The sequence below is a fragment of the Sinohyriopsis cumingii genome, chromosome 6 (assembly GCF_028554795.1).
Source record: "Sinohyriopsis cumingii isolate HCF-2022 chromosome 6, ASM2855479v2, whole genome shotgun sequence".
Taxonomy (NCBI): Eukaryota; Metazoa; Mollusca; class Bivalvia; order Unionida; family Unionidae; genus Sinohyriopsis; species Sinohyriopsis cumingii.
In genome coordinates, this window is record NC_142966.1 from 3,253,471 (window position 1) to 3,274,998 (window position 21,528).

Here is a 21,528-nt window from a genome sequence, read left to right on the forward strand (position 1 = left end):
GCTGTTCTTGCAGTATGAGATTCTGGATGTACCATTTTATTATAACATAATAATTTAATTAATATCAGCAGAAGAGGAGCAGCAGAGAGGGTACCTACCAACGTTGGTCGTCAAAAAAATAAACAAGAAATAAATAAACACGTAGAGTACTTTTTTTTTTCAGATACTATTTCGAACTGAGGTTTTATTAGTACAATCGTCCATTACAGAAATAAAACATCTCAAGGAAAAGTTCATTTGTAAAATCTTGACCTTTCTACGAGATGATTTATTTGTTTGTTTTATTTGTTTTGTCGGAATTCTATGGTCTGTTCACCCTCTCTGCTGCTTGGCGGACAAATTATTTCAAGAGGTAGTGAAGAGAGGCAGGCCCGATTTTTTAAAGCGGATATGAGAAGAAAAGCGTGCAATAGATAACGAACCGAGCACTGAATCATATCAAACGCAACATGAGAACTGCATTGCACATAAGGATCACTTAACGTAGCCAACGTAGCGTGGTGTTGGCTCTTATGTTTATAAAGGTGACGTCATCAGATCTTGTATTCCAGCTTTCAGCTGAAGTCAGTTGACCCACGGATGTCGCTGAACAATATCGGATTAATTCGTAAATCATTTTATCTAATACCACGTCAACTGGGATCTGAATTCATTTTATTTGTTGAGTTAAATCATTTGATTTCATGCTTCGTCATTTCATTTAATACCACGTCATTTGGAATCTGAATTCATCGCTCCGTTTTGTTCTATAAATCATTTCATTTAATACCACGTCATTTGGAATCTGAATCCAGCCTCTTATTTGTTAAATCATTTGATTTAATACGACATCATTTAACACCACGCTATTTGGAATCAGAATTCAAGATTCGCTTTGTAAATCATTTCATTTAATCCCACGTCATTTGGAATCTGAATTTATCATAGCAGGTGCTGTGTTAAATCATTTAATTTCATATTATATACATCACAGGGGCTTGCATCGTTGCCTACATTTTTTTTTTTGTCATACATGTACTAATATAATAAATAAATACATTATTATATATACATGTATGACTGATAGATAAATTGTAACCAACGATGCGCCCCTGTGATATTGATTTAATTTTGGCGGTGACGGTTGATAACCAACAAAACATTAAATCACAAAATGCATATTGCAGATTTAATTAATTTAGATAACTTATGACTATGAGCGTAGAATTTGAAAATTTTATTTTTACCATAAGCATATATTACATAATTGCTTATATCATAAGAAGCCAATTAGTGTAACCAATCACAGACAGAAACGCTTTCACTCCGTAACTTAGGAAGTGAAGAAGACAGGAAGTTTATAACATAAGTTTACTACTTTCAGATCAGGAAGACAAAAGTTAACTGGTTTGTAGTTATCCCACCGAAACGGATATTACAATAAAAAATTTATACGCTGTTCTGATGTAGAAGAAATTTTGTAATTAATTGGTGCAAATGTGTAGATATTCATATCGGCATGTAGTACTTGAAAACTAATGCAGGAAGTGCATCCGTGTGTGAAAGTGTAAGTATTACTGTAAGTGCTACTGAGTTGTGTTGACAATGGTTTTTCTGGTTGTGATATTGCAGACACGACATAGGGCTTGTCCGTTTTTATCTCTTAAGCTTGCTTAATCTTTTGACCTTATCAGATAGGCAGACCAGAATCGAAACTCTTCATCATACTGATATCTTGTGTCACACGAGGGTTATCGAGTGTAGTGGGTGGGTGGAATTAAGATAAGGATAAGAATTCTTTATTTCAGACTGTATAGTACATACGTCTAAATTTAAATATAGATATAAAGTAAAAACACTGGAAACATAAAAGAACATATATATCATACATACAAGTTTACAGATACATCTACAACAGTTGACTGCGCCCTGCATTGTTAAGAATTAAATTAAGTGGCACATTTAAAGATTAATTTGTTCCATCAGATACTACTATGAGAATTTAAATGAATGTCATAGTTCCAAAGAGATTTAATTTTATAGTTCTTACTGCTAGATATTTTTGTTATCATTGAGAATACATACTTTCTCATTACTTCATAAAAACTGAATATATTATAATTTACAAACATGTTGGAGGCACTGTTCCCTCTAGGAAGACCTAATAGAAAATGAAGACTATTATTATAACCAAATTATTATAATCAGATACACCAGAACATACCAAATATAACCAATTATTGTTCACATATCTGCAGATATGATCTAGTTATTGTCCACATATATTCAAATACAACCTGTTTTCTGGAATTAATTTATACAAAGTTGAAAATTTAGTGCTTTAAAAATAAGACTTAAGAAACATGGATAGATCTACGTAATTGATGTATGGGGGGAACAACCTGAACAAATATTTTAGTGGGTCATGGCAGCAAAATGCATGCTGCAAATGTTTAATTATGACTCATTTTGCTTGAAAATTAAAATAAGTATAAGTTGGTGCTTATTATTGGATCAAAGTTTATTTTTTGTTATATATCCATATGAAACATAACTTTTTTAAAATCTAGACATGTATATCAAACATATAGTACAAGTGTACCTTGAAGTTTCAGTTGTATTTTGGAATATTAGGTTGTATTTGTTTCTTGGAATATATGGGCAAAAAGGAAAAACAGGTGATGTAACATATTTCTAATCAACAGGTGATGTAACATATTTCTAATCAACTGAAGAATGAAATATACTCGAAGAAACCTTATTTGATGGAAAATTCAGTCTTGATGCATTTTCAAACAAAAAGAATTATCAATAATCCTGTATTACAAAAGATTACTAGGTTTTTAGGCAATTAATTTTTTGTTCAATCATGCATCACTTTCCATTAAATGATGTACATTTATGTAAACTTAAGCATTACACAGATTAATAATACTTTTTGTCTTGTGCTTACATGTTTAATATGAACAAAAATAAGAGATTCAATCATTGTGCATCAGTTTTAATTTGACCAAAATCTCAAATATAAAATTGTTTGAAATAACCAAGGTGTTGAATAAAGACATGTCCATATGGAGAGTATTTAAAAGACAACCCAGGGTTCATCTAAGATGTAAAGACCAATATAGATGAATGCTTATCTCTGGAAATCACCTTATGTAAGGGAGATAATGTTTGGTATCATGGTCATGTTGGAGGTTCTTAATGGTGGATTTATTGTAGCAAGAGGTTTACCAGGAATACATTAGGTGAGCTGATAAAACAATAGGATAATGGTTAAACATCATTGGGGGCCAGTGAGACATCAGGGAAGCCAATAAGACATCAGGGGTGTCCAGTAAAGCATCTGTGAGGTCAGTAAGTAGTTTTAATTAGTCTGAGTGCTACAACTGTCCATTCCATTTTAGGAAGAAAAACCATATGATAATGTTTTCTTCCTTAGAACTTAGTTCTTTAAAGGGCTTCCAAGGCTACTTTGTGTTTGATCCTTTTGGGGTGGGCACATGCTCGCTACATAAGTACAGTGTGGTATGGTTAAGTCTCTGTGTCCAAAGAAAAATAACAACAGGCCCTGCATAATGTTGAAGGTATCGTTTCCTCTGTCTTCAATTTCACATTGTATTCTTTTAATGTTTGCACAGACTTCTTTTGATGTTGCATGGGTATTTACATGTTTCTTTAAGAAGTTTTAAGTGAAATATCTAATTATTTATAGGAAAAACTACAGGTAATTTGCACGAGGTCAATTCTTTTGATTACTTAATGTGTTCACACATACAGTGTCCTTAATGCATACACAGGTGTGTATATGGTATGACACTGCAGGTGTGTTTTGCGGTAACAAGTGATTTGACATGACATTCATTAATTCTTTATTACAGGATAATCTCTGGGGCATTGTGGCCACAAGAAGGGCCAGGATAATGTCAGGACAATCTATGGGGCATTGTGGCCACAAGAAGGGCCAGGATAATGTCAGGACAATCTATGGGGCATTGTGGCCACAAGAAGGGCCAGGATAATGTCAGGACAATCTATGGGGCATTGTGGCCACAAGAAGGGCCAGGATAATGTCAGGACAATCTATGGGGCATTGTGGCCACAAGAAGGGCCAGGATAATGTCAGGACAATCTATGGGGCATTGTGGCCACAAGAAGGGCCAGGATAATGTCAGGACAATCTGTGGGGCATTGTGGCCACAAGAAGGGCCAGGATAATGTCAGGACAATCTATGGGGCATTGTGGCCACAAGAAGGGCCTTTGGGATATTCATGCAGACTGCATACAGTGCTCAAAGTGCACATGGAAAGATAGTTGCATGTTTTGTAATTTATGTCCTTTTGGCACCTGGAATTTACTTGAATCCAAGCGTACATGTCAAAGGCAGAGAAAGTTTCCCACCCCCTCATCATCAGAGTTTTTGGGATTTTCTTTCATGTCTCATTCATTGGGATCAGCATCTTTTGGCAGCCTGTGAAGCCCTTCCAGAGGGAGGGATTAGATGTTTGAGGAGTTGATCAACTTACCCCTGTAGGAAGGACTAGATGAGCACTTCTCACATTCCAAACAGCTTGTATGCCTCAGGTAGTGGGTTGCTGCCTCCTGTTGGAGAGGTAGAGCAAAGTGACATTGAGTTGTGCCCTCCCATGAGGGAGGTAGAGTGCTGTGATAGTGGCTTATACCCTCCCATTGAAGGAGGTAGAGTGCTGTGATAGTGGCTTATACCTTCCCATTGAAGGAGGTAGACTGCTGTGATAGTGGGTTATATTCTTCCATGAGGGAGGTAGAGTGCTGTGATAGTGGCTTATACCTTCCCATTGAAGGAGGTAGAGTGCTGTGATAGTGGCTTATACCATCCCATTGAGGGAGGTAGAGTGCTGTGATAGTGGCTTATACCTTCCCATTGAAGGAGGTAGAGTGCTGTGATAGTGGCTTATACCATCCCATTGAAGGAGGTAGAGCATTGCAACAATGAGTTGCACCCTCCCATCAGGGAGGAAGAGTGCTGTGATAGTGGCTTATACCCTCCCATTGAAGGAGGTAGAGTGCTGTGATAGTGGCTTATACCATCCCATTGAGGGAGGTAGAGTGCTGTGAAAGTGGCTTATACCATCCCATTGAAGGAGGTGGAGCACTGCAACTGGATGTTGGCCATCCCATTTGGGAGGTTGAGCACCACAACAGCAGGTTTGTTCCCTCCCTTTAGAACAATAGAGCGCCGTAGGGAGGTGTGGCACTGCACCCATTATGTACAGAGTGATAAATCAGTTGAAGACAATGTCTTTATCTACTATGATTCTTTGGCCTGATGATACAGGGACAGGTTTACTTACAGCCTTCAGGCCCCAAGTGGCCGAGTGGTCTAAAGCGCCTTCCGTTATGGATCACTGCCATCTCACCTCTCTCTGCGTGGGTTCGAGTCTCGGATTCAGCCAATGTAGGTATGTGAGAAAACTTGCCAGTAGCTTCTCATGGGTTGGTGGTTCTTTCCGGGGTTTTTCCAGGATTCTTCCTGCACCATTAATACTGGCTGCCATGTGTAGCCTATCATGTGCTGAAACATGGCTTTAAAACCCTACAACAACAACAACAACAACTTACAGCCTTCAGTTATTTACTAGAGACATCTCTGATGGCAATTACTTACTACAGTCGTCTCTCTCTGATGGCAGTTACATTCTAGAGACATCTCTCTGATCGTAATTACATTCTAGAGACATCTCTCTCTGATGGCAATTACATTCTAGAGACATCTATCTCTGATGGCAATTACTTACTACAGACATCTCTGTCCGATGACAATTACATTCTAGAGACATCTCTCTCTGATGGCAATTACATTCTAGAGACATTTCTCTCTGATGGCAATTACATTCTTGAGACATCTCTGATGGCAATTACTTACTACAGACATCTCTCTCTCTGGTGGCAATTACATTCTAGAGATATCTCTCTGATGGCAATTACATTCTAGAGACATCTTGTTATAATTTCAGTTACTTACTAGAGACATACCTGTCTAATGGGGGTTACTTACTTGAAACATCTTTGTGTAGTAGCAGCTACTTACTACAGACATATTTGTCTCATGGCAATTACTTACTACAGATATTTCTGTCTGATGGCAGTTACTTACTACATATATTTCTGTCTCATGGCAATTGCTTACTACAGACATTTGTCTCATGGCAATTACTTACTACAGACATATTTGTCTCATGGCAATTACTTGCTACAGATATTTCTGATGGCGATTACTTACTACAGATATTTCTGTCTCATGGCAATTACTTACTACAGACATATTTGTCTCATGGCAGTTACTTACTACAGACATATTTGTCTTATGGCAATTACTTACTAGAGATATTTCTGTCTGATGGCAGTTACTTTCTAGAGACATCTCTGTCAAATGGCAGTTACTTCAAACATCTTAGTATAGTAGCAGCTACTTGCTAGATACATATTTGTCTTATGGCAGTTATGTCCTAAAGACATATCTGTTTAATACTAATTTCTAACTAGAGACATCTGTCTAAAGGCAATTACTAGAGACATCTTTGTATAGTAACAGCTATTTACTAGATACATCTCTGTCTAATGGCAATTACTTACTAGAGACATCTCTCACTTATGGGAGCTACAAGAGACATTTTTGTATAATGGCAGTTACTTACTTGAGGCATCTGTGTTGAAGTAATTCTTTACTAGAGACATCTTTGTGTAGTACCATTTACTTGAGAGACATCTTTTGTCTAATGGCAGTTGCTTACTAGAGACATCTCTGATGGCAATTACTTACTAAAGACATCTGTCTAATGGCAGTTCTTACTAAAGACTGTTTGTCTAATGGCTATGAATGGAAGGCTTTGCTATGGCTACTGGTGATGAATGGATGACTTTGTTATGGCTATGAATCAATGGCTTTGTTATGGCTATGAATGGATGATTTTGTTAGACTACTTGTGATGAATGGATGGCTTTGTTATGGCTATTTGTGATGAATGGATGGCTTTGTTATGGCTAATTGTGATGAATGGATGACTTTATGGCTATTTGTGATGAATGGATAGCTTTGTTTTGCTTACTTGTGATGAATGGATGGTTTTGTTATGGCTATTTGTGATGAAAGGATAGCTTTGTTTTGCTTACTTGTGATGAATGGATGGTTTTGTTAATGCTATTTGTGATGACTGGATGACTTTGTTATGGCTACTTATGATGAATGGATGGGAAAATGGGATTTTCAAAAAACAATTTCTTAGGATGCCTTATTGGTCATGATATGATGCCCATTTGATGCAAATTATGTGGTTATTACTCCACCTGAACCCCAAAAGTATTGCCAGGGGTTTTCACCAGAAAACTTCTTATGATGTCTAGTTGTCCCAAAATTAAAATGGTGCTGCTTATCCGATATGGCAATTACAGTGTTAACCTTGAAAATCTTGTTATTGCTTGGATGGATGAATATATCATTTTGTTATTGCTTGGATGAATGGATGTATCAACTTGTTATTGCTTGGATGGATGGATGGATGTATCAACTTGTTATTGCTTGGATGGATGGATGTATCAACTTGTTATTGCTTGGATGGATGAATGTATCCACTTAATATTGCTTGGATGGATGAATGTATCCACTTAATATTGCTTGGATGGATGAATGTATCAACTTGTTATTGCTTGGATGGATGAATGTATCAACTTGTTATTGCTTGGATGGATGAATGTATCAACTTGTTATTGCTTGGGTGGATGGATGTATCAGCTTGTTATTGCTTGGATGGATGGATGTATCAACTTGTTATTGCTTGGATGGATGGATGTATCAACTTGTTATTGCTTGGATGGATGAATGTATCCACTTAATATTGCTTGGATGGATGAATGTATCGACTTAATATTGCTTGGATGGATGAATGTATCAACTTGTTATTGCTTGGATGGATGAATGTATCAACTTGTTATTGCTTGGATGGATGAATGTATCAACTTGTTATTGCTTGGGTGGATGGATGTATCAGCTTGTTATTGCTTGGATGGATGAATGTATCAACTTAATATTGCTTGGATGGATGGATGTATTGGATGGATGAATGTATTGACTTGATATTGCTTGGATGGATGGATGTATCAACTTGTAATTGCTTGGATGGATGAATGTATCAACTTGTTATTGCATGGATGGATGAATGTATCAACTTGTTATTGCTTGGATGGATGATTTTCTAATTAGAACTAAACAGACAGAAATAAAAAAATACAATTTTCGTCATCTAAATGTAACAGAAACTGGTGCTGTCAATGTGCAAACATAAGAGAAAGTACTTCTTTCAGTAGCGCTAATACAAAAGAGGTATTTTCTCTATGTGATAACACTAACTGCATATCAGCTGAGTCATTTATTTGATAACCTGTAAAAATTGTAGCATGCAGTATGTTGGATAAACACTTCAACGAGTTTCTAAGAGAATGAATAATCATTGCTTTCATATGAAAAATTATAGAGATCCTCAGTTTTCCTCTAATATTTGAACACACTTTAACACCAATAATCACTCTCTACATGATTTTTCTTTCATGCCAATAGATATTGTGCATGGTGACATGAATAGACTCATAAAAGAAATTTATTGGATTCATAAGTTAGAATACTTTGTATCCTAATGGTCTTAATGCCAATGCACTATATAAAATTGTATAATTTTTTTTACTTCAGTTTTTTAACATTCATATATTGTATATCCTTTATAACAATATAATTATATGTATGACTGTTTGTCTCGATTTTATTCTATTATTTTGTTGGTCCTGTATGACATTTGTGTAAATGTAACATCTGGTATGTGCACCATAGCAGCTAATTTGAAACATTTGAATATCAGAGATGGTTTCAACACTTGGCAGTTACAAGGAAGAAATGGATTTAGCTTGAATTCTCAAAATTGTTTTTGACTAGTAGTGTTAGTTCTTTCCAATATTCTTGTTACTTGAAACTGTTTACTAAACCTTTTGGTAGATTTTCATTATACCTGGTTTGAATCATTATGAAACGATATCAATTCATTCTTTAATGTGTTGACTTGCCCATCTTGCTTTGTCTTAATCATGGAATATTTATGTTTTAGGTTTTGGTCAAAGTTAGCTTTTTCAGTTGCTTATGTTCTTAATGATCTTCTTATATTTCTATAAATCCCTGATTGATTCCCATCATGCATGAATGAGAATCATTATAAAGCTAAGTTGATTTTATTGCATGCTGCCTCAGTGACATTGGAATCTATGTCAAAGTTATAGAAAGTTTTCATTGAAGTTTTTGTTCATGCATTTTCTGTGTTTATATTTCATAAAACCCTTGATAGATTTTCTTTAAAATGGAGTTAACTATTATGAAACTCAGACAACCTTGGGGTTAAGACCACAATTGTGTATGATTTGTATTAAGGTTTTTGTTTAAAGTTGTTTCATTTGCTTGTATTTCCTAAGCCTGATGATGGATTTTGTTAATACTTGGGATATAATCATTAGAAAGCTACCATGGATTTTGTTAATACATGGGATATAATCATTAGAAAGCTACCATGGATTTTGTTAATACATGGAATATAATCATTAGAAAGCTTACATGGATTTTTTTAATACATGGGATATAATCATTAGAAAGCTAACATGGTTCATTCATTGACATGCTAGCTTGCCTCACTACCCTTGCAGTCAAGGTCAGAATTATAGAATATGCATTAGTGTTTTGTTAAACACTTTAATTGCTTATATTTTCAAAACCCATTTATGGATGACCTACATGCATGGGATGAGTCTTTTTGAAACTAGGATGATTGATTACATAGCATGCTCTCGCAGCCTTTTGATGGCAGTGTTTTGATCCTGGGCTCACCATGCAGGCCCAGGTTTTCTTGTTAGTAATGTATATTCTGACCCCCAGAGTTCATCATAGAAATACTATAATATCTATAATTATGATGCAGAAAGATTCAAGTGGCATTTAATTGAATAAATAAAAGTTTGTTAACTTGTTTTATTACAGGTTGACTTTGAGGTTATTGTAATGTCCAGCCTGCAGTGATGTCCAGTGGGGTGGTCCGAGCATGGCTGGAGAGCCTGAATCTGGGTCAGTATGTTGGTCAGTTTTTGGAGCACAACATTGACACACTGGAACAGTGTAGTGTCTTAGATGACCAGATGCTGCAGGAAGTGGGGGTCAGTTTGGTCGGACACCGCAAGCGAATCCTTAACCACCTACCGACTGTTGATGAGGATGTTTATGTTAATGAGAATCTTGTGGCTGACAAGTTGATAAATATGCCTTCCGTATCACCACAAAGTCTGCAGTCTAGAATGGGAGATTCCCTGTATCTCAGCAATTCTGATACATCTTTGTCATCCATAGAAGGTGGCATTGTCCACAGTCAGAGCAGTAGAGAAGCCTCACCCATAGCTTCACAGACAAACCCTGATGGTGTGGTGCGACCTGTTCCAAAACCTCGTCATAAGGTTAAGCGCCCTACACCCAAACCCAGAACCAGTGCCATACTTGTCAAAGAGTCCGTCAAGATCGACCAGGCCACAGAATCTGCATCAACAACAGATGACACTCAAGATTTCTGTGGTGGAAAAGAACGCAGTCAGACTTTCCGAATTAAAAATTCAGGGGACACAGAAGCTGTACAACCAAGTGAGACTAAATGGATGGGAATTTCTAAACCACTGAAAAATGATCCACCTTATGTTAATGTAGTCAAAGGCTCTAACAGCCAGATGGTCTTTGTTGAGGAAACAAATGCTACAGGTGATATTACTGATGAAATCTCTCAGGACAGGGAATGTAACATATATGAACCTATCTGGGATGAGAATTCTTCCTCTTCTCCAGCTTTCCAGGGAGAAATTTCTAGAGCAGGTAGTGTAAGGACTTCCATTCCGATGGATTTGTCTCCTCTAACACCCAATCGTGTTGACTCTTTGATCTTAGGCTCAATAAATGTTAAACTAGAAGATAATGTAGATCAGAGGAGATATTCTTCTGTGTCCTTTGACATACCCCCTCCTGAATTTCCTCCTCCTCCTTTACCCAGTGATGTATCCAGAGCTGATGTGCTGGCAGACTTTGATCCCCTTAGTTGCCCACCAATACCCCCAAGGCCTGATAACCAACCAAAGAAGACTATACAGAAATATGAAAATTTCAGTCTCAACACAAGCCATTTTGCTCAAGCTGAATCTCAGACCCTGCCACCCACAATCAATGAGGAACCAGGGATGGATGAAAATATTTTTTTTAGGGAGATGAGTTCCAGTCTTCGAGGCAGTGCTAATGTTTCCAAGGATCCATTTCAAAATATTGATACCTTCCAAAATTGTAAACTTTCAGTGACTCTCGACCCTTTCCAAAACATTGACCCCTTTCAAAGTAGTGACCCCTTTCACAGAAGTGATCCGTTTGGGTCTTTCAAAGCAGATGACTACCAAGATTTTGAAATGAAGGTTAAGAATTCTTTATCTCACAGAACAAGAGACCACCAGCCCCAGCCCCTTCAAAAGGACTACTCTGAGGATCCTGTTTATGAAGAAGCTGGTCCCCATTCAGAAAAAGGCACTGACCCCATTGGGTTAAAGACGTTTACCAATTCACATTCCGTTGTCAAACGATCCACATCATCCAATAGCAGCAATCAGAGTATACGGCTGAGTCATGTTATACCAGCTCCAGATTTCAGAGTGACTGACTCATTTGATGACAGGAGTGGGGTCTATTCCATAGCAGGAGAACTAGGTAAGTCATACACTAGTACTAGGTGGTATTAGACTGAAGTTTACCTCAGTTTTACATGTGAAACACTAAAATTGACCTCATTGTTACATGATTGTATGCTGAAATTTACCTCAGCTCTACATGGTTATCCAATCTAGTTTACCCCATTCTACATGGTTGTACACTGAAGTTTACTTAAGTTTTATATGGTTATATAATGAAACTAACCTTAGTTGTCAATCTCACAGGTGCCTACTTTCATGTCCCTATCCATTCATTGTCATGAAAGTGTTTTTGTTTATTGACAGCAACATAGTTTACCAACTTTGAGTTCTTCCCTTGTGTCTAAATTGGCTGGCATGCTTACTCAACTTTCTTGAGTTTTTATCTCAGGGATTCAACTTCAGTCTGAATCTGGTCAGTTCTTTAGTTGAGGCTCAGAAAAGCTGAATAATCCAATACAGACTCTCAGCTTCACCAGATAAATTTGACTGTACGAAGATTTGAATACAGTGTAATCGTCTGATAGAATGGTCATGGATCATGTGACCATAGGCTGTGTTGCTTTAAGTATGAGAGTGGGTTATTATTCACATAATTTAAGCCATTCTTTCTTCCCTAGAAGGATACCTAAAGTATAGATAGGATGTCAGATCTTCCTTAGAAGGATAGCTAAAGTATAGATAGGATGTCGGATCTTCCCAAGAAGGATACCTAAAGTATAGATAGGATGTTGGATCTTCCCTAGAAGGATACCTAAATTATAGATAGGATGTTGGATCTTCCCATGAAGGATACCTAAATTATAGATAGGATGTCAGATCTTCCCTAGAAGGATACCTAAAGTAATGGTAGGATGTCAGATCTTCTCTAGAAGGATACCTAAATTATAGGTAGGATGTATGATCTTTCAGTGAAGGATACCTAAAGTATAGATAAAATGTATGATCTTCCCTAGAAGGATACCTAAATTATAGATAGGATGTCAGATCTTCCCTAGAAGGATACCTAAAGTAATGGTAGGATGTCAGATCTTCGCTAGAAGGATACTTAAAGTATAGATAGGATGTCAGATCTTCCCTAGAAGGATACCTAAAGTATAGATAGGATGTCAGATCTTCCCTGGAAGGATACCTAAAGTAATGGTAGGATGTCAGATCTTCGCTAGAAGGATACCTAAATTATAGGTAGGATGTATGATCTTTCCTAGAAGGATACCTAAAGTATAGATAGGATATCAGATCTTCCCTAGAAGGATACCTAAAGTATAGATAGGATGTCAGATCTTCCCTAGAAGGATACCTAAAGTATAGATAGGATGTCAGATCTTCCCTAGAAGGATATTTAAAGTATAGATAGGATGTCAGATCTTCCCTAGAATGATACCTAAAGTATAGGTAGGATGTTGGATCTTCCCTAGAAGGATACCTAAAGTATAGATAGGATGTATGATCTTTCCTAGAAGGATACCTAAAGTATAGATAGGATGTTAGATCTTCCCAAGAAGGATACCTAAAGTATAGGTAGGATGTATGATCTTTCCTAGAAGGATACCTAAAGTATAGATAGAATGTCAGATCTTCCCTAGAAGGATACCAAAAATATAGATAGGATGTCAGATCTTCCTTAGAAGGATAGCTAAATTATAGATAGGATGTCGGATCTTCCCAAGAAGGATACCTAAAGTATAGATAGGATGTTGGATCTTCCCTAGAAGGATACCTAAAGTATAGATAGGATGTCGGATCTTCCCTAGAAGGATACCTAAATTATAGATAGGATGTCGGATCTTCCCAAGAAGGGTACCTAAAGTATAGATAGGATGTCGGATCTTCCCTAGAAGGATACCTAAAGTATAGATAGGATGTTGGATCTTCCCTAGGAGGATACCTAAAGTATAGCAGGGATGGTCCTGGCTTTTAAAAAGCTGTCGCCAAAAAAATCACCAACCTCAATATTTTGTCGCCAGTTTTCAAAAAGTGTCGCCAAAACAAGTAGTGTACATTTTTCCAAGTGTTAAAATTTAGTCTATTAATGTAACAGGCAATGAAAATTACAAAAGATGGGTTAGCTAATACTTTAATTACAACAAGCATTAACAAAATGTTACAAAGTGTTAAATGAAGATCTGTCGCGATTTTAGGACTGCCCACTTGTTGAATGCAGTTTCAAAGTCTAATTTTTCACATCTGTACATGCTGATTCTCATTAAATTCTCAAGAGATGAGATGCAGAGCTTATTTCTGATGTCAATTTTTATGAGGTTCATCTTACTGAATCCACGTTCACAGTCTACAGTGCTGACAGGTGGCACCAGTAGCTATCAGCAGCCCCACCCCACCCCCCACCCCTTTATGGCTAGCTTCACAAAGCTTGTAGTGAATTGCTTCCTAAATCCCAAGAATGATCACTGAATGCTGTATAAATTTTCTCAACAAGCAAAATAGGATCTCCATTCCCATGAATGAAACTTACAAGAGTCAACACCTGGCAATATTGGACCGTATATATAAGCATAAATTCACACCCATTTTAGGGATTCTTTCACTCCTGTGTTTTGAGAAATAAATAATTATTATAAATTATGCAAAACTGTTTGTTTTTTTTGTGCTATTTCTTGTTGCGGAGTTAAAGTCTCTGCAGCCGTAACATGGAATTGATGGCAAAAGGAAAAGATCAATGAGTAAAATGCTGCACTGGCGACAGATATAATTGTGATTGAGATTTTTTCCATATGCTTTGTATTTATACACAGTGGGTACTTCAAACGTTATCGGTTTTCTATAAAGGTTCAGCGAAACTATTGTATTGGTATATGTAAAAAAAAAACAAAAAAAAAAACACAGAAGGATTAGCCATACAATTAATTGTATCTGTTCTATTCGCGTCTTCAGAAGTCAGTCAGTTGTAGGTATAGTGCGGTAGCATGATTGACTATCGCAGCAAACAGTACTCAGCCCAGATGTCAGCATAAGCAGATTATGATGTAACAATGCACTGTAAAGATGGGGTCGTCAATACGAACAAAGGATTGTTTGTGTAACAGATTGATTCCAATGCATTGCTTAGTCAAGTTTGTGGCTTCCTTTCGTTCTCCCGTTTAATTTATCCAGTCCAAATCCATGATTGTAAGTACAAATTAAATAACCAAAAAGTATGTCGCCAAAAAAATTGCCAGATGGGATATTTTTGTCGCCAATAAGGGAAAAAAATCGCAATTTGCGACATTGGCGAAGCCCAGGACGATCCCTGGTATAGATAGGATATCGGATCTTCCCTAGAAGGACACATAAAGTATAGATCGAATGTTGGATCTTCAGAATTCCTTATTACATATTCTTTTAATGTTACTAGTGCTAATGTGATAGGCAAATATATTCAAAGGTGAATGTGAAATTTATAGTAAATTATGTTTCTCCAAGAATTCTTAACCATTAACATTGCTGGAATATCCTCCCAACCATTTGGCAATGCTTGCATCCTTGTTGGTAGTTCACTCAGATTAAAGCTGGTGGTGTCAGTGTGAGATGATGGGCAAGAGTTACTTTTGCCTATAAGAAGCAAAACAGCTTTAGAAATTATAATAATAATCAAATATATTGTAATGATAGTTTTCTTTTGTTTACAAAAAAGTATTATAATATGGATTGTTCCATATACTAATTTTATTCTTTATCCCATCCTCCTGACCCATTTAGAAAGTCATCCCATACTCCTGACCCTTTTAGAAAGTCATCCCATACTCCTGACCCTTTAGAAAGTCATCCCGTACTCATGACCCTTGTAGAAAGCGATCCCATACTCCTGACCCATTTAGAAAGTCATCCCATACTCCTGACCCTTTTAGAAAGTCATCCCATACTCCTGACCCTTTTAGAAAGTCATCCCGTACTCCTGACCCTTTTAGAAAGTCATCCCATACTCATGACCTTTGTCAAAGGTCATCCCACACTCCTGACTCTGTTAGAAAGTCATCCCATACTTATGACCTTTGTCAAAGGTCATCCCATACTCCTGACCCTTTTAGAAAGTCATCCCATACTCCTGACCCTTTTAGAAAGCGATCCCATAATCCTGACCCTTTTAGAAAGCGATCCCATAATCCTGACCCTTTTAGAAAGTCATTAATCTCTTCAGAAATCATTTACGGTGCCTAACAACAGTATCTTATACTACAGCTATGCGACAAATCCATAGATCTCTTCAAAATCATTTACAGTGCCTAATGACAGTATTCAATACTCATGCCCTGTGAGACAGTAGTAGTTCTTTTCAGAAATGATTTATAGTACCCAAATACAGTATCCCATTCTTATGCCCTGTTAGAAAGCTATGGATTTTTTCAGAAATGATTTATAGTGCCAGATGGCAGTATTTAATATTCCTGCTCTGTCAGAAAGCCATGAATCTCTTCAGTAATGATCTATAGTACCTGATGACAGTGTCTCACACTCCTGTCCTGTCACAAAGTCATGTATTATTTTCAGAAATAATCTATTTTATCGTATAACCTGTCTATTTATAGTGCCTAATGCCTAGGTTTCATAAAATGCACAATGGATTTTCATCATACTTGGCACTTGAAAGGTGGAGTCAACGTCACAGTTGTTGAAAATTGGCAGTTTTGGTATTAATAATAATGAGGACTTTTATAGTGCCTAATCTTTAGAAGCTCTAAGCGCTTTACAACATTAGACAACACCTATAAGATAAAAAACATATAATGATATGATTACAAAAACAAACACCATGAAATTAGAAAACATTAAAAACATACTGAGAATATTTAAGGTAGGAAACATTATTAGGTCTTTAAGTTTGTTCTTGCAGTCGAAATAAGTGAGTTTTGAGAGCCCTCTTGAATGTGATCACTCTGTCTTTGTGTCTAAGTTCAGTGGGCAATTCATTCCACGTTGCTGGGCCCTGGTATGCAAAAGAACGCTGTCCATATGACTTTGTTTTCATAGTGGGAATAATGAGTATACGATTGTCAGAAGAGGAGCATAAGTATCTTGCTGGTGTGTACACATTTGTCAGGATGGACAGGTATGTTGGACTAGAGTCCGACAGTGAAACGTAGCACAGAGAACAAATTTTGTGTTTGATTCTGGATCGAATGGATAGCCAGTGTAGGGTACAGAGCAGCAGGGAGGTGTGCTCTGATCGTGGTACTCTAAGTATGATCCAAGCAGCTGTGTTTTGAACTTCTTGAAGTTTCTGGAGCAGATATTGAGATGAACCAGCCTGATCAGGCATTTTCATTGGTAATGTTTTCTAAACCAGTTTAGATTTTTGCCGTAATTGGTATGAATCATTCATGAACATAATACAGTTCATTCTGTCACTTTTTTGCTCATCCTTTTGACCTTGGTGTCAAGGTCACAGTCAGAGAAAATTTGCACTAGGTTTTTGATTAAAGTGTTTTTATTTGCTTATATTTCCAAAACACATTGATGGATTTTCTTCATACTTGAGATGAATCACTGTGAAGGGAAGACAATTCTATTTTTGACATGCACCTGAGTTTCTAACCACATTGCTTTCTGTGTGACACAGAAGATGAACTATTGTTTTTTGGGGTGACACAGAAGATGAATCATTCTCAAGCTAAGAAAGTTCTTTTTATTTACATGCACTCTTGTCTCTAAACTAAATGATTGATTTTGGTGACTTATGTATATTGAATTTGTATAATATGTTGGCTTTTCTTAATGACTATATGTTATATACTGTATGTACATCTTTATTTTTTACTTGACCTTGTCCAAAATCAAGTTCACTGTGTAGCTGATCAGGGACATTTATTTTGTAAACAGCATAGTACATAGCTATTGGGGCCCTGAGTGGTCTAAAGCGCTCTCCGTTACGGATCACTGCCATCTCACGTCTGTCTGCGTGGGTTCGAGTCTAGGATTCAGCCAATGTGGGTATGTGAGAAAGCTTGCCAGTAGCTTCTCGTGGGTCGGTGGTTCTTCCTGGGGTTTTCCCTGGTTCTTCCTCCACCATTAATACTGGCCACCATGTATAGCCTATCATGTGCTGAAAAATGTCGTTAAACCCCCACAACAACAACAACAACAACATAGCTATTATTTTTTTTGATGTGGATTAAATATTCAGATCATTATCAGTGGAGGTAGACCGCTCCGGTGGCCTGGTGGTGGAGCATCCACCTTGGATGTTGGAGGTCAAGAGTTCAAACCCTGGCCGGGTCATACCAAAGACTTTTAAAAATGGTACTTACAGCTGCCTTCCTTGGTGCTCAGCATTAAGAGGTTAGTGTTGTTAGGACTGGTTGGCCTGGTGTCAAGAAAATGTGACTGGGTGGGACATCATGCTACATGTCTGCAGCATGATACCACAGTGCTAAACATCACTATAAACTGTCACTCTGCAGACATCATAGCGATAAGACTGAAAAATTGTTAAAGCTATGTTAAAAATCTAAATCACACACACACTCAATGGACGTAAACATGTTTTTTTGTGTCTGGGTCTAGGACATTAGATTTTCAGTTGGAAATTCCATAACATGTTGACAACTTGGAGTGTTTTATACAGGAGGGTGATCTAAATCCAGTTTCTGTTATTGTGCATTTGCTTTTTATATAATGTTGTTTACTTGAAATATTACTCATTCTTGCCTTAACATAATTGAAGCAGAGTCAGATTTACTGTTGTGTTCAGTTTTTCATTTGGATGGTGTTATTTATTCAAGTTATAATGGATGGTATTATTTATTCAGGTTATAATGGATGATATTATTTATTCAAGTTATAATGGATGGTATTATTTATTCAAGTTATTATGGATGGTATTATTTATTCAAGTTATAATGGATGGTATTTTTTATTCAAGTTATAATGGATGGTATTATTTATTCAAGTTATAATGGATGGTATTATTTATTCAAGTTATAATGGATGGTATTATTTATTTAAGTTATTATGGATGGTATTATTTATTCCACGTCTGTCTGCATGGGTTCGAGTCTCGGATTCAGCCAGTGTGGGTATGTGAGAATGCTTGCCAGTAGCTTCTCGAGGGTCGGTGGTTCTTTCCGGGGATTTCCCGGGTTCTTCCTCCACCATTAATACTGGCCGCCATGTATAGCCTATCATGTGCTGAAAAATGGAGTTAAACCCTACAACAACTACAACAACAACAATTATTTATTCAAGTTATAATGGATGGTATTATTTATTCAAGTTATAATGGATGGTATTATTTATTCAAGTTATTATGGATGGTATTATTTATTCAAGTTATAATGGATGGTATTATTTATTCAAGTTATAATGGATGGTATTATTTTTTCAAGTTATAATGGATGGTATTATTTATTCAGGTTATTATGGATGGTATTATTTATTCAAGTTATAATGGATGGTATTATTTATTCAAGTTATAATGGATGGTATTATTTATTTAAGTTATAATGGATGGTATTATTTTTTCAAGTTATAATGGATGGTATTATTTATTCAAGTTATTATGGATGGTATTATTTATTCAAGTTATAATGGATGGTATTATTTATTCAAGTTACAATGGATGGTATTATTTATTCAAGTTATTATGGATGGTATTATTTATTCAAGTTATAATGGATGGTATTATTTATTCAAGTTACAATGGATGGTATTATTTATTCAAGTTATAGTTCACAGGAAATATCAATTGTGCTCATCAGTAATATTCTTGGAGAGAAACATTAATTTGGAATTATAATGAATTAGAGGCCGACTGAAACAAAATTTATAGTTATAAATTGACTTTTGGCCGAAACCAACGCCGAAACTGAAAGTTTAACTACACCTTCGGCCCAAACCGAAACCGAAAGATGAACCGAAGTTGCCAAACACAAGATTTATTAAATAGGCCTGGGTCATGATGAAATGCTACACTTCAACAACTGAGTAGGGTAACATGTCAACAACGATCAAGTCCATGATGCACTTATCAATTCGCTGAACTGCAACGTGGTCATCAGGCCAGACCATTCTGCTCTCCACCATTGATGTCAAGGATGTCTGCACAAAATTCGGTAATGCATGTTTAATCGCTTTCTTTTCCATCATCATCTTTTTCGAGGCACGCTCTGCTCCGTCATTCATGGACTTCTTGAGATATGTACCATAGAGCTCCTTGTGGCAGATGACCTTTCAAGCCTGAAACTGTCTGAAGTCTTGATTTATCGCTGCCAAGTGATAACAGTTTGTTGCATTCTTTGCACTGCGCCTTGCTTGCATCAGAATAGAATTTTTGAAGTAATCCCACACTGCATTTTTCGACATTCTTTGCGGTGATTAACTAATCCATTTATTATTAACTCGAATTTTCTACTTCACAGATTAATTCGCTACAGTTTAACTGACTGAAATTATCAATATTGTCAGACTTCGAAATCTCTGTATTCAACATGCGAGTAGACTGAAATGCAACAGTGCCTAGAATTGCCTAGCGCTGACTGACCGGCCGACAAGCAGAGTAATAGATGCAGCACTAGAGTTGCATTCTGAAAGTTAAAATAGATCTTCGGCTGATGACCGAAAGTCAATATCAGTTTCGGCTGAAAGCAAACCGAAAACTAACTTTTTGGCTTTGGTCGAAACAGAAACTATGCCGAAAGAGGCCATTTGCCAACTTTCGGCGCCGAAACCAAAACCGAACTTTGGTCGGCCTCTATAGTGAATTTAGACAAGAACATTTTCTTTTGTATTATATCATTGTGATACTTAAAAAGACTATTTGGATGTTGCCACAAGCCAGGTCACTGGCACATTGCTATGTTTGAAACAACAGGCACATGAACATATTCAGCATTAGAACCTATTTAGAATACCACTGGAATTCAGTTAAACTTTATACAGTTAGACATGGGATGAAACTAGGACTTTGGTGATTTGTTTCACAATATTGTAAGTTCATTTTAAATTTTCATTTAGAATACCACTGGAATTCAGTTGAAACTTTATACAAATTGGACATGGGATGAAACTAGGACTTTGGTGATTTATTTCACAATATTGTAAGTTCATTTTAAATTTTCACTTTTTATTTTAGGAAAATAAATTGTTTGTTGAATTTTACAAGTAAAACTTGTTGTTGGTTTTTGCTCTTTTCTGTTATTTATTTATGACTGTATAGTCGTAACAGTGACACATACAGTGAATCATTATGAAGGTAAGACTGTTCTCTTTTTGATAGTTTCTAAACTGATTGATTGTGTTTGGTTATATATTGATAGTTTCTAAACTGATTGATTGTGTTTGGTTATATATTGATAGTTTCTAAACTGATTGATTGTGTTTGGTTATATATTGATAGTTTCTAAACTGATTGATTGTGTTTGGTTATATATTGATAGTTTCTAAACTGATTGATTGTGTTTGGTTATATATTGATAGTTTCTAAACTGATTGATTGTGTTTGGTTATATATTGATAGTTTCTAAACTGATTGATTGTGTTTGGTTATATATTGATAGTTTCTAAACTGATTGATTGTGTTTGGTTATATATTGATAGTTTCTAAACTGATTGATTGTGTTTGGTTATATATTGATAGTTGAATCATTATGAAGCTAAGACAGTATGTAAGCTTGCATGTATTAGCTTGTGGTTTAATCCTCCATTTCTTTCTTAGGAGAGTACCTAATGGTTAATGATGAAGTTCGTACATTGAATCAACATTCATGCAGAAAGGGTAAAGTGGGTTGCATAGTATTCAATCAACTTTCATGCAGAAAGGTTAAAGTGGGTTGCCTAGTATT

General features: G+C 36.4%; 1 protein-coding gene across 5 annotated transcripts in view; it reads left to right on the top strand.

Annotated features, from left to right (window-relative positions):
* Positions 1-1,330: 1,330 nt before the first annotated feature.
* The window catches only part of LOC149796283 (arf-GAP with Rho-GAP domain, ANK repeat and PH domain-containing protein 1-like), a 300,819-nt gene continuing 280,621 nt past the window's right edge, over positions 1,331-21,528 (top strand). For all 5 annotated transcript variants that reach the window (XM_089960924.1, XM_089960927.1, XM_089960925.1 and 2 more), the window contains exons 1-2: positions 1,331-1,546; positions 10,029-11,774. In XM_089960924.1, the coding sequence (XP_089817050.1) occupies positions 10,067-11,774 (1,708 nt within the window). In that variant the 5' untranslated portion in view covers positions 1,331-1,546; positions 10,029-10,066. The remainder of the gene's footprint in view (positions 1,547-10,028; positions 11,775-21,528) is intronic.